Source organism: Lampris incognitus, chromosome 10, assembly GCF_029633865.1.
Source record: "Lampris incognitus isolate fLamInc1 chromosome 10, fLamInc1.hap2, whole genome shotgun sequence".
Lineage (NCBI taxonomy): Eukaryota > Metazoa > Chordata > Actinopteri > Lampriformes > Lampridae > Lampris > Lampris incognitus.
The window spans coordinates 37,376,003-37,402,646 of record NC_079220.1 but is presented as its reverse complement, the minus strand read 5'-3'; the positions used below and the strand labels follow the sequence as shown (position 1 = coordinate 37,402,646).

Sequence of the window (26,644 nt, the reverse complement as noted above, 5' to 3'; positions counted from 1 at the left end):
TTACATAGTACCCGCAAAACACCAGTGTCAACATCTACAGTGAAGAGGCGGCTGCGGGATTCTGGGCTTCAGGGCAGAGTGGCAAAGAAAAAGCCATATCTGAGACTGACCAATAAAAGAAAAAGATTAAGATGGGCAAAAGAACACAGACATTGGACAGAGGAAGACTGGAAAAAAGTGTTGTGGACGGATGAATCCAAGTTTGAGGTGTTTGGATCACAAAGAAGAACGTTTGTGAGACGCAGAACAAATGAAAAGATGCTGGAAGAATGCCTGACGCCATCTGTTAAGCATGGTGGAGGTAATGTGATGGTCTGGGGTTGCTTTGGTGCTGGTAAGGTGGGAGATTTGTACAGGGTAAAAGGGATTCTGAATAAGGAAGGCTATCACTCCATTTTGCAACGCCATGCCATACCCAGTGGACAGCGCTTGATTGGAGCCAATTTCATCCTACAACAGGACAATGACCCTAAACACACCTCCAAATTGTGCAAGAACTATTTAGAGCAGAAGCAGGCAGCTGGTATGCTATCGGTAATGGAGTGGCCAGCGCAGTCACCAGATCTGAACCCCATTGAGCTGTTGTGGGAGCAGCTTGACCGTATGGTACGCAAGAAGTGCCCATCCAACCAATCCAACTTGTGGGAGCTGCTTCTGGAAGCGTGGGGTGCAATTTCTCCAGATTACCTCAACAAATTAACAGCTAGAATGCCAAAGGTCTGCAATGCTGTAATTGCTGCAAATGGAGGATTCTTTGACGAAAGCAAAGTTTGATGTAAAAAAAATCTTATTTCAAATACAAATCATTATTTCTAACCTTGTCAATGTTTTGACTCTATTTTCTATTCATTTCACAACATATGGTGGTGAATAAGTGTGACTTTTCATGGAAAACACAAAATTGTTTGGGTGATCCCAAACTTTTGAACGGTAGTGTATATATATATTTTTTAAATGAGTGAATACAATAAGTGCTAAGAACAAGTAACAGGGTAGTAGTTCTTAAAGAGGGAGTTTTCAACTTGTGCCGAAGGATGGGCAGCGACTCCGTTGTCCTGACATCAGTGGGGAGTTCATTCCACCACTGTGGGGCCAGGACAGAAAAGAGCCGTGACCGGGTCGATCGGCAGCAAGAGCCTCTGAGCAACGGGGCAACCAGGCGTCCCGAGGCAGCAGAGCGAAGTGGTCGGGCGGGGGTGTAGAGCTTGACCATGGCCTGGAGATAGGAAGGAGCCCTGTAGGCTAGCACCAGAGTCTTAAACTGGATGCGAGCAACGACTGGGAGCCATTGTAGGGATATGAGAAGGGGAGTTATGTGGGAGAACTTAGGGCGGTTGAACACCAGACGAGCTGCAGCTTTCCGTAGTCCAGCCGGGAGATGACCAGAGCCTGGATGAGCACCTGTGCCATCTCGTCGGTGATGAATGGGTGAATCCTCCTGATGTTATAGAGGAGATATCTGCAGGAGCGAGCAACCGATGCAATGTTTTCAACAAACAACAGTTGGTCGTCCAGGATCACACCCAGATTCCTCACAGTCCGAGTTAGCGTCACCACGGTGTTATCAATGGTGATGGCCAGGTCTTGGTGAGGGCAACCTTTCCACGGGAGGAACATCAGCTCCGTCTTGTCCAGATTGAGCTTCAGGTGGTGTGTCGCCATCCACTCCGAGATGTCAGTCAAGCACGCAGCAATGCGTGTCTCTACTTGTGTGTCAGAGGGAGAAAAGGACAAGATCAGCTGGGTGTCATCGGCATAACAATGGTAAGAGAAGTCATGCGAGCGAATAACAGAACCCAAGGATGTCGTGTACAGGGAGAAAAGGAGAGGACCCAGAACCAAACCCTGTGGAAAGCCTGTAGTCAGTCTGGGAGGGTCCGACACAGATCCCCTCCATGTCAGCTGGTAGGAGCGACCCGTCAGTTAGGTTGCAAACATTGAGAGTGCAGAGCCTGTGACACCCAGCCCCTCGAGGTTAGAGATGAGGAACTGGTGTTTCACTGTGTTGAACGCAGCTGACAGGTCCAGGAGTATCAGGACAGAGAAGAGAGAGTTTGCTGTTGCAGAGTGCAGTGATTCTGTCACTGCAAGGAGGGCCGTCGCTGTCGAGTGATCCACCCTAAACTCAGACTGGTTGGGGTCCAGGAGGTTGTTCTGGTGGAGGGACAAAGAAAGTTGGTTAAAGATAATGAAAAAATAATGAAATAAATGTGTCTAGTGAAGAAAAAAAATAATGAAATAAATTTAGAAGAACTTCTTTTTAATATGAACTGGTATAGATTTGGATAGGCTCCAGCATCCCTGCGACCCTGAGAGAAGGATAAGCGGTTTGGATAATGGATGGATGGATGGTATTGATTGAAGGAGGTATAAAAACTAGGGTAAAATATTCATTTTACCTGCATAAATACGACCTGCGAGAGATAGAGGGGGCTCAGACCAACGTTCTAGATCAAGTTTAGTATGGATTAACAGAGTTAGAAAGTTAGGTTTTAAAAGATCATTATATTTCCATGTTACAACAATGCCAATATAAGCAATTTTAGGGGAAATCCTGAATGTAATGGAGCTAAGTGTACATTTATTTGCCACGAAGTTAATTGGGAGTTTAATTTTCCAAAATCCTTCAATAATGTCAAGATCTTAGGGATGCAGATTAAGGGGTCAGATACAAAAACCAACAGGTCATCAGCAAAAAGTGATACCTTATGTTCCTGGTCTCTATGAATACCACGGGTGTTGTGGTCACTACGCAGGGCTATAGCCAGAGATTCTATTGCTATCGCAAAGAGCAGGGGGCTAAAAGGGCACCTCTGTGTAGTTCCTCTGCGTAACTGGAAAGAGGAAGAAATTATATAATTTGTACGTATTGACGCCTTTGGGGATGAGTACAATAATCTGACACAGGATATATAATTATCACCGGAACCAAATTTTCACAAAATAAAAAAAAGGTAGTTCCACTCCACATGGTTGAAAGCCTTTTCTGTGTCAAACGATACCACCACCTCTGGGGTCTGAGAAGGCTTGAAATAAAGAATGTTAAAAATACAACTAAGATTTTTAAAAAAGGCCTGATTTTGACAAATCCCGTCTGGTCTGGGGAAATTATAACTGGAAACACTGTCTCTAACAGGTGAGCTAAGGCTTTAGCCAGTATCTTCACATCAGTATTAAGTAGTGAAATAGGTCAGTAAAATGCACAATCAAGGGGGTCCTTTACCCTTCTTGAGCAACATAGAAATTGAGGCCTTGCATAACGATGGAGTAAGAGAGTTAGTGTTGAATGATTCACCAAACATGTCGGCCAGTAGTGGGGAAAGAAGATTTGAAAATGTCTTATAAAATTCAGTTGGGACACCGTCTGGCCCTGGAGACTTGCCACTCTGCATGGTTCCAATTGCTTGCATTATTTCATTTTCAGAGATGGGTTTCTCAAGTGTTTAACATTCACATTAATGGAGGGTTCTCAAGTTTTTTGGGGGGGAAAAAGGATCCATCAATGAATGATCTTCAGAAGCATTGTTTTGAATAAAACTTATGAAATGTATCATTTATTTTTTTATGATCAGTAGTGACTATACCTGAGGGAGTACGAATTTCTACTTTTTTCTCTCTCTTTTATTCTATAGAAATAAAAACATTGAAAATACAACACACATATACCAAACAAATAGTGAAATAAAACATTTTACAAACCCATCGAACTCTGTAGAATCAAATATTACAACACAGGTCAACAAAAACAGAAAATGGTGAGGTAACCTGTAGACCTTGGCATGGCTTCCAGCCTACAGACCCCCCCCCCCCCACCAAATCAAACAAATAAAAAAAATACTCATAAACCACACACAGTATACTGTTTAACTAAAATCTAACATTACCCTCCCTCCTACTCCAATCAACAAAAGTGCTCCCCTCTACAAATCCACCAACAAACTCTTCTTCTCTAACATAACCATACAACATATTAACATCTCTTTCCATTATACTCCTAAAAATATTCCACACCCCAACCTTCCTCTTTTCATAATGGGCTATATTCCTCCTTAGCTTGACAGCAAACCTTGCGTGGCTTAAAACATAATATGATAAATGAACATTACATCCTTTCACTTTGCCAGCCACCCCAAACAACCACAATTCTCTCCATTCCATTCTGTCAACAGACCAACTTTCCTACATTTAGTACTCTTTTTTTTCACCATGTATTCCTCCAGTTCACAACATTCAACAAACTCATGTATAAATGTTTCCACTCCCACACCACATACATCACATTCTTTCTTCACATTCACATCAAACTTACTAATTATTAAATTATTGAATACCCTATTGTGCCTTAATAAAAAATAAAGATTCTCACATTCAACTCTGTTCCATTTCACTCTCAGATTTCTCCATATCCTCCCTACATCCATCTCATTCATAACCCTCCCCCAAACTTTCTCCGCAGCCGGTCTTCTCACTTCTTCCCCTCTTAAACATCTATACATCACTTTCGTTTTCACATTCATCAGACTCACTCTCCTCTCTCCTTCTCCTACATACATTTCTATCTCTCCTTCCTCATCCAACACAGCCTCTCTCTTAATCGTACTGACCCATTCTCTCGGCATCCCCCTCTTGGTCTTTCCAAATATCTTTTCAGCTGTTCCCAACCACATTCCATCACCCCTTCCACTCACTTCATCTACCAGTACCTGTGCCCTCATAAACCCTGGTATATATTCATTGACTAAATCACTTACATTTCTAAACCCCACTCTCCAAATCACCCTGTTGTAGATTGTTTTTACGAACATGGGAAAAAATGAATAGTCACAAGTCGTGGGATTTAGAAAACACCAAACTTCTAATACTCCATAGGAGTATTAGGAAATGTACAAGGAAATATATTAATGACAGAAGAACATTTAAAAAGAAGGGCATGTTTTGATGAGCTACAATCAAGAGTGGTAGACAAGACACAGTTAAAGTCCCCACCTAGGACAAGACTGTGTGTATTGACGTCAGGTAAGTGAGATAAAAAAAAATCATACAGAATTGTGCATCATCCCAATTTGGAGTGTATATGTTGACTAGAATGACCAGACTATCATATCCGACCAGTGACAATTATGTAACGGCCCCTTGAATCTGCATCAACCTTTGAGACCAAAAACGGGATATTTTTGTTAATCAGTATAGCGACCCCTTTGGATATGAATTGAAATTTCGAGTGGAACAACTGGCCTACCCAACCACAGCGGAGCCAAACTTGGTCTGAGTTGTGAAGGTGCCTTTCCTGCAGAAATGCAAACTGAGTGTTGAGGTGTTTAAGATGAACCAGACCCTTTTACCTTTCTACAGGCAGGTTGAGGCCTTTCACATCTCAGCTGGTGCAATTGAGTGACCTACTCATACAACTCTCTGGTCCAAATCTTAGTGACATTGTATGTCATTGCAGGAGATATTGGACATGAGCATCAATTAACAAAGTTGGAGAGAGATACAGTCAGTATGGCAAATGAAAGGTGACATGTAGACCAGCAGAGGAAACATAGACAGCCGAGATGAGTAAAAAGGAGAAAAAAAAGGGGGGGGAAATACCGTAATACCCACATCCTGCCACTCACCTCCCCAGTTCCCCCTTTCCCTATTCCCATCCCACATCCAACCCCAACAGGGGTATGCATGCAACTGTGTAACCTTAACAAACAAGAAAACAATTAGGGTCCTGCCAAGTGAACATATGAAAAATAAAAACATGTCGGTACGTAGGAACATTAGTGAACCATTTCAGTGGGAGAACAACAAGAAAATGACAGTTCCAGTGTATTCAGGCAGTGATAGTTTGTCTGGCATGAGCCAGGTAATATTATAGAGTACAATTTGTACAAATGGTGTCATCTCCATGTAATTACCATTCTCTTACCAAATATGTAGTATGGGCTGGAGTTTCAGGCTGGGGTGTCTAAAAACAACTAAATTAGCATAGCAAGACTGGCTAATAACAAACTGGTAGACTGAATACCAATCAGCAATCAGTGATGGCAGGTGCTAACAATTTTTTGGGGGTGAGGTGCAATTTACCTTGGCGCAGCACACCTGACAGCTGCTTTAATGTCCACATAGTCACAGAGTTATTAAGAAGGCCAGTGTAGCCTATAGATTTTATCAGGGGTGCCACTGCTGGCAATGGTAAACAAAATACCATAATCATAGAGTAAATAAACATTTCCATGTCGACATAACTATCACCGTTTGCCTTTGTTTACCAACAAGTAATACTACTAGTAAAAGAAAAGTCCATCATTTGGTTTGGTGCACAGGTAATGCTAGCGTTAGCAATCAGAGCTTGTCCATTGTCAGTCAGCTAGCATAGCTAGTTGTTAGCCTGGGAAGCTAACATCAGTAATGTTGCCATAGCATTTTACCATATGTGGTTAATAACATCAAATCAACATGAGCTGACTAGGTGACCAAGATATCGCTCCGGATAAAGGATATTGCTTTTTCAGGAGTGTCGAACACAGAGTTGTTGCCATCGTGTATAATCTAAATAGCACAGGGAAAAGCAGGCCATATTTTACCCCCTGGCGATCTCGGAGCAGTTTCTTGGCCTCGTCGAATGCTGTTCTCTTTTTAGCAACAGCGGCGGTGTAGTCCGGAAATAGTAGAAATCATTGGCCATTGTAGAGTAGTTGACCTGCTTGTGTTGCGCATTGCATAATGTCCTTCTTGACACTAAAATAGTGAACACGAACAATGGAGGGATGTGGCCTCTCTCCAGATTGCGGACATGGCAGCAGGGAACGGTGTGCTCTGTCAAGCAATGGTCTTTCTTCTAGATGCAGAACATCTTTGAGCAGGCCAGCAATGAAGTCAGTTGGACATGGTACCTCCACGCCTTCATGTAGACCGATAATTCTCAAATTGTTCTTGCGTGACCTCCCCTCTAAATCCTCACACTTATTGGATAGGAAAGCCACCTGTTTAGTGAGACTTTGTAGCTTGCGATCAAGGGATGTAGTCTCATCCGACCAGTGATTTGCCCCCTTTTCCAATTCTGTCACACATCTAGAAAGAGCCCCAGCATTGGATCTGACTCATGCTATGTCGCCATGCAGTTCGGTCCGTATCAATGCAATTTTGGACCTCAGAGTTGTTACCAAAGTATCTATTTTAGCGTCCATGGAAGCACAGATGTCCTCTTTCAGTGATGTTAACTCAGATGTTATATCAGCTCGAAGTGATTCAGTAGTACTAAGAACAGCATTGTCCGATGCGGTGGAGTTAACTTAGTTGGCTTTAACCATTGTGTTAGCACCCTTAACACATGTAGTAGGCATAGTGTGTAGTTATAATGTAGTATTAAAAAGATGTAGTAAACAATATACTGCCAGAACGATTATTTGTTCCCAACTGAACAAAATAGGGTGGCACAGTGGTTATTGCAGTCGCCTCACAGCAAGAAGGTCCTGGGTTCGAACCCCAGGGTTGTCCTAACTTGGGGGTCATCCCAGGTCGTCCTTTGTGTGGACTTTGCATGTTCTGCATGGGTTTCCTCAGGGTGCTCCGGTTTCCTTCGACAGTCCAAAGACATGTAGATCAGGTGAATTGGCCATACTAAATTTTCCCTCCGTGTGAATGTGTCGGCCTTGTGCTGGACTGATGCCCTGTCCAGGGTGTTTCCCTGCCTACTGCCCAATGACTGGTGGGATAGGCTCCAGCATCCCGCAACCCTAATTAGGATAAGCGGCATGGATAATGGATGGATGAACAAAATGGGCACCATTGTTTTATCGAATTATTGAATTATTGAACAATTGGCAGGGAGCTCTAAAATTTTCCACCTACCCACTCATCGTGCCACCTGAACCATGGGGTTCCAACTTGCCATGAATTGGAGACTCTAGACTGCCCATAGGTGCAAACAATGGGTTATTGATTGTGTGTGCAGTCCTTGCAGTGGATTGATGCCCGTTCCAGGATGTCTCCTAGGGTTATCAGGGCTTTCCTTTCAATAAATGCCTGCTGGGATAAATAAGCTCCAGTGATGCTTACTTCTACTAAGGTTTCATAGACAATGAATGAGTGAGGTGTTTCTGTGTGTTGCTGGACATAGGAGCAGGTCCACCAGAGGAAGATGAGCTGTATGAGCGTGGTGTGGTTGAATCAAACTGTGTCTACAGGCTAGTGGAGAACAGACTGGTGCCCCATGAACATGCTTGGGCTTCAATGCTGAGCATCTCCCTGCTGAACTCAAATGAGGTCAGACCCTGACTTTTGGTGTTTTTCAGTTTTTGTCATGTGTATGTGTGTAATTCAAGTTAGTTTTAATGAATCTCTCAATCTATGTTATTAATGTGCTTATGAGTCTCTAATTGTGATTGTGTGTGTGTCCCCAGGCACTGGTGTTTGACTTTGGCAGTGAGGTATACCTGTGGCATGGAAAGGAAGTATCCTTTGGCAAGAAGAGGGTAGCTCTACAGTTGGCTCACCAGGTGTGGGCTGGAGCGTATGACTACAGCAACTGTAGCATAAACCCACTTGACCCAAGTCACTGTAATTCCAGCATACAGCTGTAAGTCTACAATAAACTCACCGAAACCTCAGAAGATCAAGATAAGGCCAGCTCACATCTGCCAGCCATGTTTCCATCAAAATGTTAAGCAAAATTTCAAGCAAACCTTTAAAAAAGACAGAAAACCATTAGCTGGTTTAAAAGTGTCTATGCATCATGACATTCAAAAGAATAATAAGTCCGGGTAGCGTAGCGGTCTAGTCCATTATCTACCAACATGGGATTGCTGGGTCAAATCCCTGTGTTACCTCCGCCTTGGTCGGGCTTCCCTAATGACACAATTGGCCGTGTCTGCGAGTGGGAAGCCGGCTGTGGGTATTTGTCCTGGTCGCTGCACTAGTTCCTCCGCTGGTCAGTTGCGGTGCCCCCTGGATCGTCGGAGAGGGGGTGGAGCAGCAACCGGGATGGCTCAGAAAGAGCAGGGTAATTGGCCAGATACAATTGGGGAGAAAAAGGGAGAAAATTGAAGAAGAAAAAAATAACAGAAAGGGTTTGACAAAGACAACTTCGCAGTTGAAGAGAGTTGACAGTTTAGTTTCCGTTGCTAATTATTGTATAATCGTTTTAGTGAAACATCAACTTTTCTACCCCAGCAAAAATCTTTTGCAATATTTAAGGACTTTTTTTCTTTTAAATTTTGTGTTTTTATTCATCTTATCTTGTTAACAACTTTAAAATTTGCATTAAAAAAGCAAGATGGAAACATAGCTATTGACTATAGGTCTTCACTGCACACACTGAAATCCTGGGATGCTGCTGTAAGCCCACTGGCAAATTTTAATGCTATTTTGGTAGCCAGATGTTGAAACCCCTACTAATTAGAGGTTCACACTACATACATTGTTAGTCTAGTAGTAGTTTAGTCATAAGAATACTCCAACACAGGCATACTTTATAACATTAAATTGTACAGCTCCAGTAGATCTCTTTTTGTGTAACTGCAAAATGATAACCAAAATTTTACACAAGTTTTAATCTTTGTCTAAGCAAATCCCCCAGGGTGAAAACAGTTCCATATTTATTATGTGATCCAATATGGAAAGCAGGTTCCTGTTGTTCCTTTTTATAAATTATTGATGTTTACACTCAAAACTTTAAATGTAAAGTGGTGTATAACTGTCCAGTTGAAGTCAGTAAGATATCTGCGAATATAACTTCAACTTGATTTTGAACTTGTTCTTCTGTAAGTTACTTGAGCTTAAGTTCATGGTTCTTGGCGACACTTCTTTTATCCTTAGGCAAGGAGAGGGTCGCCCAAGTTGGGCCCTTTTTGGCTGCCTATCGGAGGACAGCGAGACATCCCTCTTTAAAGGGAAGTTCCTGGACTGGACCGGCCTTAGTGGTGCTACAGAAAAATCTGTCCCATTGAAGGAGCAGACACAGGTTTGACAGAGAGGCCGAGCCCTCCAAGTCACATTGTAGCACTCACACCAATGTGAAATTACAGTGATAGATCTTAGACTCACAGTTGACCTTTTCAACTTTTAATTCTACTTTCTGTCCCTCTTCTGTTCACCCTCTCAGTCATCTAGGTCTGTGTTAACCCCACAGTCAGAGCGTTTGTGCCCATGTGATGCCAAGGCTCTTGTATCAGGCCGGTTTTCATTTGGAGATGGCTTGGTCCTTGGCAGGGTCATTGTCCAAAGGGGTCGCGGGATTGTCACATTGGACAATGAACATCAGATGGAGCTGAAAAAAGTTGCTGTGGATACTTGGCATGTACAGCAGTTTGATGACAGTAAGGTACCTGTGGAAAGCACTGGGCAGCTCCATGAGGGCGACTCATACGTCATCCGTGGGACATATAGCCTCAGCCCTGTTGGTGAGGGATGCTCACAACCAAACACAACACACATACACAACAAGCATGTGCATACAGCAGTCGTATCTAGGATTTTAACTGCAGCAAACAAATGGAATCAGGTTCTACATACTTAATATCTCGTCCCTTATTGTCTGTCAGATATAGAACTAACTTTAAGATCCTACGGATCACAGTTTAAGCACACATAGTGTTAGTTCCATGCTATATAACAGACATTGTATGCCCTTATGAGTCCGTCTACAGCCTAATATCCTTGGACAGTGAGCGTTTTGGTGGTCCCAGATCCTTGACTTGAGACTAAAGTGACTGGCTCTGGCCCATGGGCTATGGGCTCAGAAAGTAACTTGCCTGAGAAGCACATGCTTACATTATCACTATCAACTGCTAAATTATTTCTTAGGATTTGTTTTTATGTTTTAATGTAAATTCTTTCACCCAAATATTTTTGAGTCATTATTCTTTCTGGTAATATTTTTAACCCCCTTTTTCCCTCTTCTTTTACTTGTTTTCATTTCTGGAATTGTGTTTTCATTCTGTCATTTATAATTTAATTTACATTGTTTTAATTTTATTTTTTTGTGCGTTGTTTGCAAACTTTACTTTAGAAAAGACAAAAACTAATAAAATGCTGAATTGTCTCTGTCTTGTCTCTGGCATAGGTAAGAACAAGAGTCCAGAGGATGAGGACGAAGGTCCTGACCAGGAGATCACTGCTCTCTTTATCTGGCAGGGCCGCCTGTCCACAGCCAGTGGGCAAGGCACAGCCACTTTCCTGTCCACTGGACTGGACAACCAGGAGGAGAAACAGGTAAGCCAAACACAAACACTCTTACACAGAACTACTGCTCAGCAGTGAAAGACTTAGAGCAACATAAACACCACACATGCAAATCCACAAAAATAGATGGGCAATTTACAAACATATTTGCCTGTAGGTTGGCAAGCAATAGATTACATATGATTATTAATTAAATCTGTGAAAATAATCATGACATTTTTCCTCACAATATAGTCAGTAATGAGTCAGCGGTGAGGGCTCTTTTAAAAACATGTCAGTAAAAAAATTGAAGAGCAGCTATCATAGCAAAAACAGTTCGAAGAATCTCTCCCAGAGAATAGATCCACAAAACCTCCTCCAAGCTTCCTCCTCTATCTACATATACATGTGTATACATATATGCATATATGTGTACATATACATATACATGTGTATACATACATACATATACATGTATCCATATGCTTGTATCATGGTCATGATGCATAGATATACACATATACATATACGTGTATACATGTATATGCATGTATATGTATATATGTATCATGTTAAGGAGAAACTTCCTCAGTCAGCACAGTTCAGACTGGCACTGTGGCTTATGACCTTTCATACAGAGCATATTTACGTTTCTGAAGGCCCTAATGCTGACATTCAACAATGTTGGCCTTGACGTTTCTTATGTTGTGTTGTTAAAGGTGGTGGTACTTCAGGGGAAAGAACCTCCCTGTTTCTTGCAGCTTTTCCAGGGAGGCCTGGTCATCCACAAAGGCAGACGAGAGGAGGCCTCAACCAATGCAGGTACAATAACACAGTTCTCAGTTACAGTATGTTTGTCTCTCTTCTTCTATATTCTTCAAAGAAGGTGGAATCCGTTCATCTGGATACAATGTTTACTGACAGATACTATGTTTCATCACTCATCTAAGTGACCTCTTCAGTCTCAACTGACTGCAGGTAACCCCACCCTTATAAACAATACTGTACAATACAGTTGCATAACGACTGAAACCAACAACCAGTTTCATATGCAAATATGGGTGTGACCTTTAACTAGAGTTTCAATGGCCATTGTACTATTCACAGAGTGTTGGGGAATAATTACAATCACAGCATTGTAAGATGGCAACAGATGTACTCTTAGGCCCCCCTCAGTTCAGGGATGGTCGTTTTCTCTTCAAATAGATGGCCTCTTTGACTCCCCGTTCAAACCATCCTTCCTCCCTATCAAGGCGGGGCCTAAGAGTACATATGTCACCATTTTACAATGCTGTTATTGCAACTATTCCCAAATCCTCTGTGAATAGCACACATGGCCTTTGAAGCTGTAGTTCATGGTCATACCCATATTTGCATATGAAACTGGTTGTTGGTTTCAGTCGTTATGCAACTGTATTGTACAGTATTGTTTATAAGGGTGGGGTTACCTGCAGTCAGTTTAGACTGAAGAGCTCAGTTGAGTGATGAAACATATCTGACAACAAACGTATCCAGATGAACTGATTCAACCTTATTTGATTTTCCTACCTGGATTATTGAGCATGCATCAAGACATCTTCTTCTGTACCTTCATTTTTAAGATAAGACAAATCATCCCCATTGGGGAAATGGAATGGTGCAGGAAAAAGCAGACTCAAAACCATGCAGCCTTAGTGGTTGACCCAAACACTGTTAGAAACAAAAAGCCCAATAACAAAACTACTAAGACTAATAACAAAACTACTTTACAAAATTCAAATCATGTCATCCAGTCCAGGGTATCCTTCACTAATTGTAGTGTTATCTTTTCTCGGTGAACAAAAGTGAGAACTTCAGTAATTAAATTGAATTGGCCATAAGAATCAAGCAAATGTCCTATTTATTTATATTTTCATAGAGATTAAAAAAGAGACAACTTTCAGGAAAACTGTCTTCTCTTTCTCCTTCTTTTCTTATGCATCTGACCGTTAGCACAGTGGCGTCTGTTCTGTGTACGAGGGGTTCTCCCAGAAGAGGGCGCTTTGTTGGAGGTGGACTGTTGTTGTGCTGGTTTGCGCTCCAGGGGATCTGTTATCCTGCTCAATGGTCAGCAGGGGGAGCTGTACCTGTGGCATGGCTGCAAAGCACATGCCAGCTCTAGAGAGATCAGCAAGAAAGTAGTGGAACGTCTCACACACTCGTGAGTCCATGATAGGATGCTTGATTGATTTTGGAATCTGTTCGGGATGCTTTTGATGTCCAGTGATGTTTTCAACAGTATAAACTGTGTAATTGTGATACATTCCTGCTGTTATTTGACTCAGACTTGATAAACGAAATGGAAATGAAAAGGCCTTTGATTCTGTATTTTGGGATGTAAAATGTGTGTGTGTGTGTGTGTGTGTGTGTGTGTGTGTGGGGTAGGTGCTCACCAGAGCTGGGCCTCAGTAGTAGTAACCCTGTGATGATGCAGGTGGTGGAGGAAGGCTCAGAACCTGCAGAGTTTTGGACTGCTCTCGGCCAGTTAGACAGAAAGGCCTATGACTGTATGCTACAAGGTACTAAACATTAACGCAAACTTGAATACAAAGCCCATACAGTGCACACACACACAAACCCAGGGCAACTCAATCTGTCAGAGGATTTTGGCTCCTTATTAGTCATTTAGTCATATGCTATAAAATAAATAAGCAATAATAATACATTATAATATTGATAATAAATAAAACTCAAAACCTGACTGGTTTCATGTTTCAGACCCAGGAAAGTATAACTTCACACCGCGGCTCTTCCACCTGAGGGCTCATTCAGGGACCTTCCAGGGAGAGGAACTGCTGAGTCCCGCCCACTTACCAGGAGTAGTAATGGCAATGCCCTTTGTCCAGGAGAGCCTGTACTCTGTTCCACAGCCTTGTGAGAGGGGACTTGATTTTCTTAGCATTTGCCAACTTACACAGTGCAAAACTACTTGACCTTTTTTCACAGGAAGTTGAATCAGTTCATCGGTTCAGGGACAGTAATTTCCTCTGCACATAGATGGCCTCTTTGATTCCCTGTTCTTAGGCCCTCCCTGTGTGTGTGTGTGTGTGGGGGGGGTCTAAGAGTACATCTGTCACCATCTTACAATGCTGTGATTGCAAACATTCCCCAATCCTCTGTGAATAGTACACATGGCCATTTAAACACTTGTTAATGGTCACGGCAATTTGCATCTGAAACCGATGGTTGGTTTGGGTCGTTATGCCAGTGTTGTTTATAAGGGTGGGATACCTGCAGTCAGTTGAGACTGAAGAGGTCCCTTAGATGAGTGATGAAACGTTTCTCTCAATGAACGATGTGTCCCAGATGAACTGATTCCACTTTCTGTGATTTCCTTACCTGTATTACTGAGCATGCATAAAGACACTAACTTTTTTCTTTTTTTTTGTTGCTCTTTTTCACTGCTGATCTCCCCTTGCTTCTTATATTCACCCTAACTTCATTATAACATCTACCTCATCCTCTGATCTTTCCTCCATTTTGTGGAATATTATCTTTCTCTGTGTCTCCCTCAGCCTTGTTTATGCTGGATAATCGTCTGGAGGTGTACTTGTGGCAGAGGAGTCGGTGTGAGGAGACAGAAGTTGCCAGCTCAGCCTGCAGCCTGTGGGATAATGAGAGGAGGTGTGCCATGCAGACTGTGCTACAGTACTGCAAAGGTTAGGCCAAGATAGACCAAGAGCAAGCTTGGAAATATGTACAATATATTGTCAGTGGTTGTGTTGGTGTTATGCTTACAGATGTTGTTCATGGTTTTCTAGCACTGAACTCAAGACGTCCACCCCAGGCCTATCTCATCTTGGAGGGATCTGAACCTCTCACCTTCACTAATGTTTTCCCTCACTGGGAGAGGTGCCCTCGGCCCAACTCACAGGTACAACAGCTGTACTGTAACACAGGAGCATAACTTCTCTGCTTTATCATATTTAAAAAGACAGTACATAGTTGTCCAATGTCTGTCACTCATGGCCAAGTCTGTGTGTGTGTTTGTGTGTGTTATACCAAGTCAAACTTAGGTTTGTGGTACAGTGAAATTAATTTCAACATTATTTAACTGATGATTTTTATTACACAATGTTTAATATGTGCATGTGTGTGTGTGTGTGTGTGTGTGTGTGTGTGTGTACGCGCGTGCGTGCCAGGGGTGTGAGGGGCGGCCCAAGCTGACCTTGATGCAGGATGCCCTAGCCCAGTTAACTAAGACCCAATACCCTATAGAGGAGCTGCTTAATGGTCCATTGCCTGAAGGGGTGGACGCCAAACACCTGGAGACCTACCTATCAGACCAAGACTTCCAGGTAGTCCCCCAGCTTTATGACGTTTCCACATCGGAATCACAATCTGTTCTATTTGCCACATAATCCTTTATGTGGTAAGAGTTTGACTTGATGTGTTGCTCACTGTGACGGACTGAATACAAAATTTAATCTATTACTACTACTATTTTCGGCTGCTCCCGTTAGGGGTCATCATAACGGATCATCCGTTTCCATTTCTTCCTGTCTTCTGCATCTTCCTCTGTCACACCAACCACCTGCATGTCCTCCCTCACCACATCCATAAACCTCCTCTTTGGACTTCCTCTTTTCCTCTTCCCTGGCAGCTCCATATTCAGCATCCTTCTCCCAATATACACAGCATCTCTCCTCCACACATGTCCAAGCCACCTCAATATTGCCTCTTTAATACAAAATTTTGAATACAAAATTTAATAAAATCGATGTAGCAAATTTTAGGGGGGGGGGGCAGTCCAGGAACCGCCGCAGCCAGGACATGAACTCGGGTCTCCCGCACCACGGGCGACTACGTTAACCAGTCGACTAAAGAGTCCAACCCTTTAGTTGACTGGTTAACGTAGTCACACGCACCACGGGCGACTACGACATTTTTATATCACTTATTAAATTTTGTATTCAAGATTGAATACAAAATTTAAAAGAAGTGATATAAAAATTTAAAAAAATACTAAGTAAAAATGTCAAATGTTAGGTAGAAAGGTAAAAATACAACATATTTGTCCAGACTTGGTGTTCTAGGTACATTAGGATTCCGGATCTCTGAGAACATATTATTGTAAGAAATTATGAGAGTGTTAGAGTCTATACATAGGCGAGACCAGGCATCTTGTCACACTTTTAAGTCTCTTTTATATGTCTTGGGATCAGTACATCATATTGTTAAAAATGTCATACCAAATGAAATAAAGTCTCAGGCATATGTTTTGTATTAATTTCATTGCCACATCTTATTTCAGTGACACAATGCCCCATCAGTAGCTAAGTTGTCACAATATGTGGGGTAAAATGTCACACTGGATTTTGCAACAAATAAAACAAGAACCAATTCGTTGGTTCTTGTTTTATTGGTTGCAACATTATTCTCAATGTAATAACAATAATAATATATTATTATTATTATTAATTACATTAATATTATTTGTTGTAATATTATTCGGGGTACCAGGGCAGTTGCTACAAGCCATCCGGTCCTTGTATAACCAAAGTGAGAGCTGTGGCTGCATTCTCGGCACAAAGTCAAACACGCTTTCAGTGGGTGTTGGATGCTGTCAATGTTGTCTCTTGTCTCTGATTCTGTTTTTGATATTCATGGACAGGATCTCATGGTGCAGCCAAGGTGACGAGTGTATCCGTTTTGGGAACCTCAAAATTGCTTCTCTGCTCTTCGCAGATGATGTGGTTTTCTTGGCTTCATCAGCACGCAACCTCCAGCGCGCACTGGGGCAGTTTGCAACTGAATGAAATGGCTGGGATGAGAGTCAGCGCCTCCAATTCTGAGGCTGTGGTTCTCTATCAGAAAATGTTAGATTGCTCCCTCCAGGTTGGGGGTGAGTTGTTGCCTCAAGTGAAGGAGTTCAAGTATCTCGGGGTCTTGTTCGCAAGTGAGGGTAGGATGGAGCAGGAGATTGACAGGCAGATTGGTGCAGCATCAGCAGTAATGCGGACATTGTACTGGACCGTTGTGGTGAAGAGGGAGCTGAGCCGGAAGGCAAAACTCTCAATTTACCAGTCAATCTTCATTCCAACCCTCACCTATGGTCATGAGCTTTGGGTAGTGACTGAAAGGTCACCCAGAATTGGAGATGCTGTTTCTTAAGAAATGCTTTTGCAGATACTGCTGCTAAACCACTGCTATTTCATCTGAGTCCCGTTCATGGGTCCCGTGGAGGTCAGGGACAGTATCTGTGGAGTGGTAGACTGGGGTGGTGATTCCCATATTTAAAAAAGGGGACCGGAGAGTGTGCTTCAATTTTCGGGCCATCACACTGCTCAGCCTCCCTGGGAAAGTCTACTCTAGGGTGCTGGAAAGGAGGCTGCGGCCAATTGTCGAACCTCGGATCCAGGAGGAACAATGCGGATTCCGTCCAGGCCATGGAACAATGGACCAACTCTTTACCCTTGCAAAAGTGCTGAGGGACTGTGTACCCCGGGACACTTTATGCGGGGTACTGTGGGAATATGGGGTACCGGGGCAGTTGCTACAAGCAATCCGGTCCTTGTATAACCAAAGTGAGAGCTGTGTCTGTATTTTCAGCATAAAGTCAAACACGTTTTCGGTGGGTGTTGGACTCCACCAAGGTTGTCCCTAGTCTCCGATTCTGTTTGTGATATTCATGGACAGGCTCTCAAGGTGCAGTCAAGGTGATGAGTGCGTCCATTTTGTGAACCTCAGAATTGCATCTCTGCTCTTCACAGATGATGTAGTTTTGTTGGCTTCATCAGAACGCGACCTCCAGCGTGTACTGGGGTGATTTGCATCTGAGTGTGAAATGGCTGGTATGAGAGTCAGCACCTCCAAGTCTGAGGCCATGGTTCTCTACTGGAAAATGTTGGATTGCTCCCTCCGGGTTGGGGATGAGTTGTTGCCTCAAGTGAAGGAGTTCAAGTATCTCGGGGTCTTGTTCACGAGTGAGGGTAGGATGGAGCAGGAGATTGACAGGCAGATTGGTGCAGCATCAGCAGTTATGCGGACGTTGTACCAGACCGTTGTAGTGAAGAGGGAGCTGAGCCGGAAGGCTACTACTACTACTACTACTATTACTACTTTCGGCTGCTCCCGTTAGGGGTTGCCACAGTGGATCATCCATTTCCATCTCTTCCTGTCCTCTGCATCTTCTTCTGTCACACCAACCACCTGCATGTCCTCCCTCACCACATCCATAAACCTCCTCTTTGGACTTCCTCTTTTCCTCTTCCCTGGCAGCTCCATATTCAGCATCCTTCTCCCAATATACCCAGCATCTCTCCTCCACACATGTCCAAGCCATCTCAATCTTGCCTCTCTTGCTTTGTCTCCAAACCGTCCAACCTGAGCTGTCCCTCTAATATAATCATTCCTAATCCTGTCCTTCTTAGTCACTCCCAATGAAAATCTTAGCATCTTCAACCCTGCCGCCTCCTGTCTTTTCATCAGTGCCACTGTCTCCAAACCATAGAACATCACTGGTCTCACAACCATCTTGTAAACCTTCCCTTTAACTCTTGCTGGTACCCTTCTGTCGCAAATCACTCCTGACATTCTTCTCCACCCACTCCACCCTGCTTGAACTCTCTTCTTCACTCCCCGTTACTTTGGACAGTTGACCCCAAGTATTTAAACTCATACACCTTCGCCACCTCTACTCATTGCACCATTCCACTGTCCCCGCTCTTATTCATGCATAGGTATTCCGTCTGGCTCCTACTGACTTTCATTCCTCTTCTCTCCAGTGCATACCTCCACCTCTCCAGACTCTCCTCAGCCTGCACCCTACTCTTGCTACAGATCACAATGTCATTTGCAAACAACATAGTCCACAGAGACTCCTGTCTGATCTCGTCCATCAAACTGTCCAGCACCATTGCAAATAAGAAAGATCTCAGAGCCGATCCTTGATGTAATCCCACCTCCACCTTGAATCCATCTGGTATTCCAACTGCACACCTCACCATTGTCCCACTTCCCTTATATCCTGCACCACTCCTACACACTTCTCTGCAACTCCCAACTTCCTCATACAATACTGCACCTCCTCTCTCAGCACCCTGTCATATCCATCCATCCATTAGCTGAACCGCTTATCCTGTTCTCAGGGTTGCGGGGATGCTGGAGCTTATTCCAACAGTCATTGGGTGGCAAGTGGGCAGACACCCTGTACAGGCCGCCAGGCCATCACAGGGCCCCCCCCACACACACACACACAAACACAAACATTCATACCTAGGGACCGTTTAGTATGGCCAATTCACCTGACTTACATCTCTTTGGACTGTGGGAGGAAACCGGAGCCCCCGGAGGAAACCCACACAGACAAGGGAAGAACATGCAAACTCCACACAGAGGACGACCCACCAAGGTTGGACTACCCGGGGCTTGAACCCAGGACCTCCTTGCTGTGAGGCGACCGTGCTAACCACTGTGCCACCATGCCGCCACCCTGTCATATGCATTCTCTTAATCTACAAAGACACAATGTAACTCCCTCTGGCCTTCTCTATACTTCTCAATTTACTACTACTTTTGGCTGCTGCCATTAGGGTTTGCCACAGCGTATCATCCGTTTCCATTTCTTCCTGTCTTCTGCATCTTCCTCTGTCACACCAGCCATCTGCATGTCTTCCCTCACTACATCCATAATCCTCCTCTTTGGCCTTCCTCTTTTCTTCTCCCCTGGCAGCCAAAAGGCAAAACTCTCAATTTAACAGTCAATCTTCATTCTTACCCTCACCTATGGATGGTCATGAGCTTTGGGTATTGAACCGAAAGGGTGAGATTGCGGAAACAAGCAGCTGAAATGAGTTCCTCTGTAGGGTGTCTGGGCTCAGCCTTAGAGATAGGATGAGGAGCTCAGACATCCGGAGGGAGCTCAGAGTAGAGCCGCTGCTCCTTTATGCCGGAAGGAGCCAGTTGAGGTGGTTTGTGCATCTGATTAGGATGCCTCCTGGGCACCTTCCTTTCCAGGTTTTCCAGGCACGTCCAACTGGGAGGAGACCCCGGCCCAGAACTCGCTGGAGGGACTACATGTCCAATCTGGCCTGGGAGTGCTTTGGGATCCCCCAGGAGGAGCTGGAGGGCATTGCTGTGGAGAGGGACATTTGGAGTGCCCTACTTAGCTTGCTGCCACCGCAGCGCAACCCCGGAGATGTGGATGATGATGAGATGAGATGAAATTCAAAATTAAATTCAGCTACAGAAAAAAAGATTAATTAATCATTGAACTTGAATCAATCCTGGAATGTGGCCATTAATTCAGTCCCAGCTACAACAATTGGAAAATCATTTCAAACAAACTTTCAAATAAAACATGTCAAGCATTCAAACAAATCTCAAACCAGGTCTCAAACCTCACTAGTCAGACTCATCATCAGAATTGCAGTTCAGGCACAAATAAATTGCTTTACCAGGGGTGTACTCTTCATGAGCCCACTGTTTGCATTTCATGCACTGGACCCAAGTCCCTCTTGGACGCCTGTTCGCAGATGGCTCCACACAAACAGGACACAGGCACTCATCTTCATCTGATAAAGAGACATCTGGAGTCTTTCTTTTTATACCTGCCTTCTTTTTCTTTGGTGTTTTAGATTTGGTTCCTCCACATTTCTTTTGGAATATAATATTTTTACCTGTGCCTACCTTTCAGTTGCAAGTGTCTCCTTCACTGGTGTGTCAGTGAGAATAACAGTTTTTCTTGTTTTTGGTTTTGGTTTTTTTTTTTTGGTTGGTGGGCTAGTTTTTCTTGGACCAGCTTATGGGTATGGCCAAATGTTCTCTGGAGTTGATTGGTGGGTGGAGCTGGCATTACTAGGCGAGGGTGAGGTGGTGCTAATGGGCAGGGTTGGATTATTGCTGGGACCTGGCAAGACTGGGTTGGTGCTGGGGCCTGGAAGTGCTGGGTTAATGCTGGGGCCTGAAAGGGATGGCCCTGAAAGGGGCGATGTGAGACATAGGATGGTGCAAATTCTGTTTCCAAGAACGCATCCCTGTTTTAAGGTTGAATCCCTGTCACCCGGAAGCCGGCGTGAATATTCAGTGGGGTTGCAGCCAGAGGATATGCAATTGCCACAATCCCAGGGATGTCATGGATTATGATTGTTTTCCCTGGGTTGTTCCTTATCCAGGAATCAGACACTGAATTTATGTGCCTCTTCAGTGGCCCAAAAACTGTTCTGCCCAAAGGTTTCAGCCAATGTATGCAGTGGGGTGGGAAGGAGAGCGTAATTATGCCATTTTCTTTGGCAAAATTTAGTCCATCGATGGAAAGATAGGAGCTGTGGTTGTCCAGAAGGAGTAAGCATGGCTTTTCCTTTGAACACTTGGCATGTTCAACAAAATGATTAAGGACATCCACAAAGTGTGTTTCTTTTATCCAGCCAGAGGAGTTTGCTCCTCCTTTGCTGCCAGGTGGTTCATTGTTGAGGAAGTGATCATGGAAGTTCACCCGACGGAATATGAAGTAGGGGGGAATATTGTTCCCTGTTGCTGAGACTGCACATGCTAGCATTAGGGTACCCCTTTCACCAGATGTCAGTGACCCTACCTGTTTAAACCCGTGCCTGGCCACCAATCGGTGTGGTTTCTGCATAGTCGTCACACCTACTACTACTACTACTACTTTCGGCTGCTCTCGTTAAGGGTCGCCACAGAAGATCATCCATTTCCATTTCTTCCTGTCCTCTGCATCTTCCTCTGTCACACCAGCTACCTACATGTCCTACCTCACCACATCTATAAACCAGTTTCATCCATATTCCAGATGTCCCCTGGTCCCAGTGAATGTTGGCCTAAAACCTTCTCCAGACTGTTAAAGGCACTTGCTCTGCCTCACAAGGCTAGTTGCCTCTGGCTTTCTGAGAGAGTGAGTAGGGTGCTGCTTTAAGAAGTGTGTAAACCACTCGCTGCTGGCTTTTTCTTTTTCAGCCCAGACTGGTGGAAACTGCAGCTCCCATGCCACTGCAAATTCGTACACTAGCTTCCTCGCCTCAGTTGGTGACAAACCAAAATAGATGTCAGCTGATCTCATGAGGTACTGCTCAAGCTACAGCTCCAAGTCTGGGCTAAAAACCTGCCGTGGAGATTTATACCCAATCACCATAGTTGGGATGGCTGTCTGACTTTCTATGTCAGCTGCAGCGAATGTCTTACAGTATCGAGCTAGCGTACGGTAGTTAATGTTATAATCCTTCACTGTGCTCCTGATTGATTTGCCAACTTCACCTGCCTCACTCCCCTTAGCATCACGTCAGGTGGTGTGCTGCCATTTTCTTTTTTTCTTTTATAATTCCTGACGATCTCTTCTCCCTTCCTTCTTTCTTGCTTGCCTTTCTTTAAAAACACATTCACAAAATTCAAAATTACATATGACAACAGTTGACAAGCAGACTGTCTGTATCAATGTATACTAGCAGCTTGTCTCAGTGATTTTGGAGCAAGTTGTCACTTGCCCTAGAATTACGGAGACAAGTTGCCCCAAACTGCCATGTTTGCTAATGTTTGCTATATCTTAAAGTTAGCTTAAAGCAGGACATTAGCAAAAGTATAACAAGACACTTTATTCTCTCCTCAACCAAGTACAAATGTGTAATTGTGAAGATTGTTAAGTAGAAGATTATCACAAAAAATGTCAAGTTGCATTTTTTTTTAACTTTAGAATGTGAAAAATGGTATCTCAGTGCTCACCTCAGTTAACAGCGTGCTTTGCTTTTCCCAGACACGATATGACATCAGACCAAGTAGATGTACAAAACTACTATTCAACTTTTATGTAGCATCCCTTGATGGTGAAAATATAAACGATGTGACAACTTACCCATGTGACAAGAAGCCCCGGTCTCCCCTACACAAAGTAGTGAGAAACAAGGGTGATGAATATGAAATAGTCTGTCTGCTATGCATGTGTTGTTTCATATTGCCGTAAATTTCCACTTCTATCATATTTTGTATTGGCAGTATACTATTATCTGCTGCTGCAACATTCACCAACCAATGTATTGTCCTAGCAACTTTAAACCACTAGACTGCAGTGTTACCCTGATTTTGCAAGTGTTTGTTGAACATATATATATTATATTCATTGGATTGGCATTTGCGTCTTTTTAAAGACATAACTGATTGTGTTTCAGACTGTTTTGGCAATGAAGAGACATGAATACAACTCTCTCCCGAGCTGGAAACAAGAAGAACTGAAAAAAAGCAAAGGACTGTTTTTCTGAGCAGCAAGAGGAAGTGAAGGCTGCAGTGGCATACCCTGTACCAGATATACCCTTCTCTGCTGAGAAGAGTACTACCACAACACCATGCCTGTGCACAAAGAACTGCTAAAACAATAAAAAGAAAAGAGTTCACTTTTATTACTGTCAACTTAGGCTGAGGAGAGACTGTTTTTGTATTTATTTTTAAGAAAATGGCAATTTCTTGTCAGTTAATGACAATTGTGTACAGTGCTTACATAGTTGCTGTTTTGAAGTTGTGTCTGTGTGTCTTATTTAAGTATGTTTTTATTAGGGCCTTCTTGTGTTCTCGGCCAAAGGTTCTCGTTGTTTTGGAGAGCCAGGACTGCCTATGTGTTTTAACAGATGTGTTTTAACAGATGGGCTACCACCCCTTCTCTTTCCTGAATACTGTATGGGTGTGCAGACTTATCAGACATGGATTACTTAAGTTACTAAAGAAAAAAGTAAATACAGACAACAAAACGCATTTTCCTATGAAACTGAAATTTATCTGTACAAATCGATGAAAGTGAGGAAAGGAAAAGGAAACCAGTAACAAATGGTGGGGTAGGAGTAAGAAAGCAAAGGAGTGTTTACAAAAAGATCAGTTCTTATAAACAATGTAAACAAGAAAAAATAAAAAGGATTACCACTTCATAAATGTTTCCTCATCAGTCGATACCATTCCATCAAAACATCACCGCATGCCAGGAGTTACAGACGGTCTTCACTTTTGATTTCAGTGAATGGAAATTAAAAAGGCACAAATGCTGTTCCACTGTGAGGGTATCCCCTGACTCACACCAGCGGCTTAAAAGTGCTTGACAATAGTGTGAGGAGATGCATTTTACAGGACTTTGTTGTCCTTCACGTCACTTCTGATATTAAGTAATCTCACAGTTTATGTGTAGAAAGTCTCATGACAAGTTTTTTGTTGTTGAGTGGAAATAGACTGTTCAACCTGGCTATGGGTGAGGCCTTGTTGGCATAGTTGGTGGTTTAGCATTAGCAACACATGAGGAGGCAGATAGATGTGTCTAATGATATCTCTCTAGTCGGACAAGACATGCAAGTTCTGCTCCAACTCACTTTACACAGTCATATCAGAGTCTACACAATCAAACACCACATGAATACTACATACTGTCAGTCTCAACAGCTTCAACACCTCTTAATGGGCACATCCACAAGAGACCCTGTCCCTCCATGTTGGAGGTAACTCAAGGTCTCCTTTTGTCTCCACTAAATTGGAGCCTTTTAGGCTAGGTAACTGAGTGTTATTTTCCCAGCATGGATTAACTGGCTAAGCCTCCATGTGACTTGCAGTTTTGATTAAGGCCCACCACTAGCTGATGGGGCACACAAGAAGGGGTATCAAAAGGCCAGTCACCAATGGCAACATCTTAACAGACAACCTCTACAAAACATCTTGTTACGCACAATGGCACCTTTACAAAGTATCTGAATGTGTAACATCTACTTAACAGTAATTGCACAAAGAAAAGGTCTCTGTACAAGGTAGCTGTTGGTACTCTGTGTGGTACATCTTTCTACAAATGTCATACAAAAAAAAGCTATAGAAACTAAGTTGCACTCCTTGGTGCAAATTACTTAGTGCCAAGTACTCCTTGGTAAGTATGAAAAGGAAACCCTAACCCTCACACATTTTGAAAATTAAAGGCAGAGCAGAATCACAAAAACCCACTTAAACTGTCCTTTTTGAGACAGATTCTAAAGTGTTCTTTATCAGTTTGGACTGGACAATAATATTTGGAAACGTGTACCCTGTTAAACACTGTTTGATAGTGTATGCACCAACTGAATATCACTCATGGGTAGAAGTTTCAAGATTGGTAAACTGACCATACACAATAAAACTAACATGTATGCCTTTCTGGAGTGTGTGTGTGTGTGTGTGTGTGTGTGTGTGTGTGTCCTAGATGGCCTGTTCCCTCTGTATGTCTATTCCAGGTATGGTGCGTTCCGGTTCAGAAGCTAGCGCTGCCTCTCGCAGAACCACCATGTGATCCTCAGCCGCGTGGAGGGACTGGTCGATCCAGTCCATACTGCCGGACATGTGACAGGCATTGCGGGTTACCAGCACAAGGTGACTGACTGAAAGGAGGAGGGCAGTAGCCCTGAGGGGAAAGAACAGGGGAGAACATTTTGATCAAAATAAAAGTTGTTTTTTGCCATAAAAAACAAACACAAAAAAACAAACAAAACACACCCCCCCCCCAAAAAAAAAACAAACAAAAAAAACAATAGTTAAGACCAAAAAGCCAGCCGGGAGATAAAGCTCCAGCTTTATCACGAGATAAAGCTTAAATCCTGACGGTTTAAACGCAAACAATTGGCCTTCATAATACATTCTTTGGTCGGTGTGTTTAAGACAGTAGAGTATCCAAATCATGAAGGCTCTGCAGCTGATTTTAATGGTTACTGTCAGGTAGTGTTTCCCAGGGAAGACCTTTACAAATAGATACTGCGACATCAACAGCTAAAACTCAGGTTCAGCCATGTTTTGTTTTTTGTTTTTGTTTTGTTTTTTCCTGCAGTGGGGAGGGCGCCCATAACATGAACTGTAGTCGCCATGGCAACCTATTCATCTCAAATGGATCCTTGGGATTTAAAGTGATCGAACACTAATGCAGTTACCAATATAATCACAGGTGTTGGTGAAGAACAAAACAAAAAAACAAAAACAAAAAAAAGAAAAACGAAAAGAAAAGAAAAAAGAGAAAGGAAAAAACACTCAAAACTTCTAGATTATTTTACGGGAAACAGGTAATCAAATGGGCATACATTTATTCTTGATAACATATTGTAACGTGCATGGATAAGTAGACACGCTGGCCGCTGGCTGGCGGGTCTGACCCTTTAGTCGAGCGGTTAGCGATGTCTCCTGCGGTGCGGGCGATACGGGTCCGCTTCCGGCCGCGGCAGTTCCTGCGGTTGCGTTGTCCCCCGAATTCGCTACAATACAATGGGTATGTTATCAAGAATGGATATCATGGGTTCATGGTAAATACCCATTAAGGGTCACGTAAATGTTCAATTTAAGTAAAACAACTTCGGAGTTGTCTCCCGGGTGGCGCTCGACCGCGATGCCCGAGTAGCTCAGTAGCTCGTCCTCAACAACTTCTAAACTCCTTTTATCGTTTACTCTGTCGACCAACATTGATAACACATCGCAGCATAATATCTCAAGGAAAGCCCGCGGGGAAACGGGAAGGCGAGATTATGTCGCCGTTAGAGAGAAAAACCTA

At 43.2% G+C, this 26,644-nt stretch overlaps 2 protein-coding genes across 3 annotated transcripts in view; one reads left to right on the top strand and one right to left on the bottom strand.

Moving 5' to 3' along the window:
• The window catches only part of LOC130119817 (supervillin-like), a 45,600-nt gene extending 22,156 nt beyond the window's left edge, over nucleotides 1–23,444 (top strand). The window contains exons 6-18 of the mRNA XM_056288412.1: nucleotides 8,111–8,256; nucleotides 8,394–8,569; nucleotides 9,808–9,952; nucleotides 10,094–10,391; nucleotides 11,054–11,202; nucleotides 11,871–11,973; nucleotides 13,123–13,330; nucleotides 13,555–13,688; nucleotides 13,888–14,043; nucleotides 14,685–14,828; nucleotides 14,931–15,043; nucleotides 15,321–15,467; nucleotides 23,286–23,444. Of these exons, the coding sequence (XP_056144387.1) occupies nucleotides 8,111–8,256; nucleotides 8,394–8,569; nucleotides 9,808–9,952; nucleotides 10,094–10,391; nucleotides 11,054–11,202; nucleotides 11,871–11,973; nucleotides 13,123–13,330; nucleotides 13,555–13,688; nucleotides 13,888–14,043; nucleotides 14,685–14,828; nucleotides 14,931–15,043; nucleotides 15,321–15,467; nucleotides 23,286–23,375 (2,009 nt within the window). The 3' untranslated portion in view covers nucleotides 23,376–23,444. The remainder of the gene's footprint in view (nucleotides 1–8,110; nucleotides 8,257–8,393; nucleotides 8,570–9,807; nucleotides 9,953–10,093; nucleotides 10,392–11,053; nucleotides 11,203–11,870; nucleotides 11,974–13,122; nucleotides 13,331–13,554; nucleotides 13,689–13,887; nucleotides 14,044–14,684; nucleotides 14,829–14,930; nucleotides 15,044–15,320; nucleotides 15,468–23,285) is intronic.
• Nucleotides 23,445–23,461: 17 nt separating this feature from the next.
• tmem98 (transmembrane protein 98) overlaps nucleotides 23,462–26,644 on the bottom strand; it is a 46,313-nt gene continuing 43,130 nt past the window's right edge. For both annotated transcript variants that reach the window (XM_056287567.1, XM_056287568.1), the window contains exon 7: nucleotides 23,462–25,513. In XM_056287567.1, coding sequence (XP_056143542.1) covers nucleotides 25,312–25,513 — 202 coding nt within the window. In that variant the 3' untranslated portion in view covers nucleotides 23,462–25,311. The remainder of the gene's footprint in view (nucleotides 25,514–26,644) is intronic.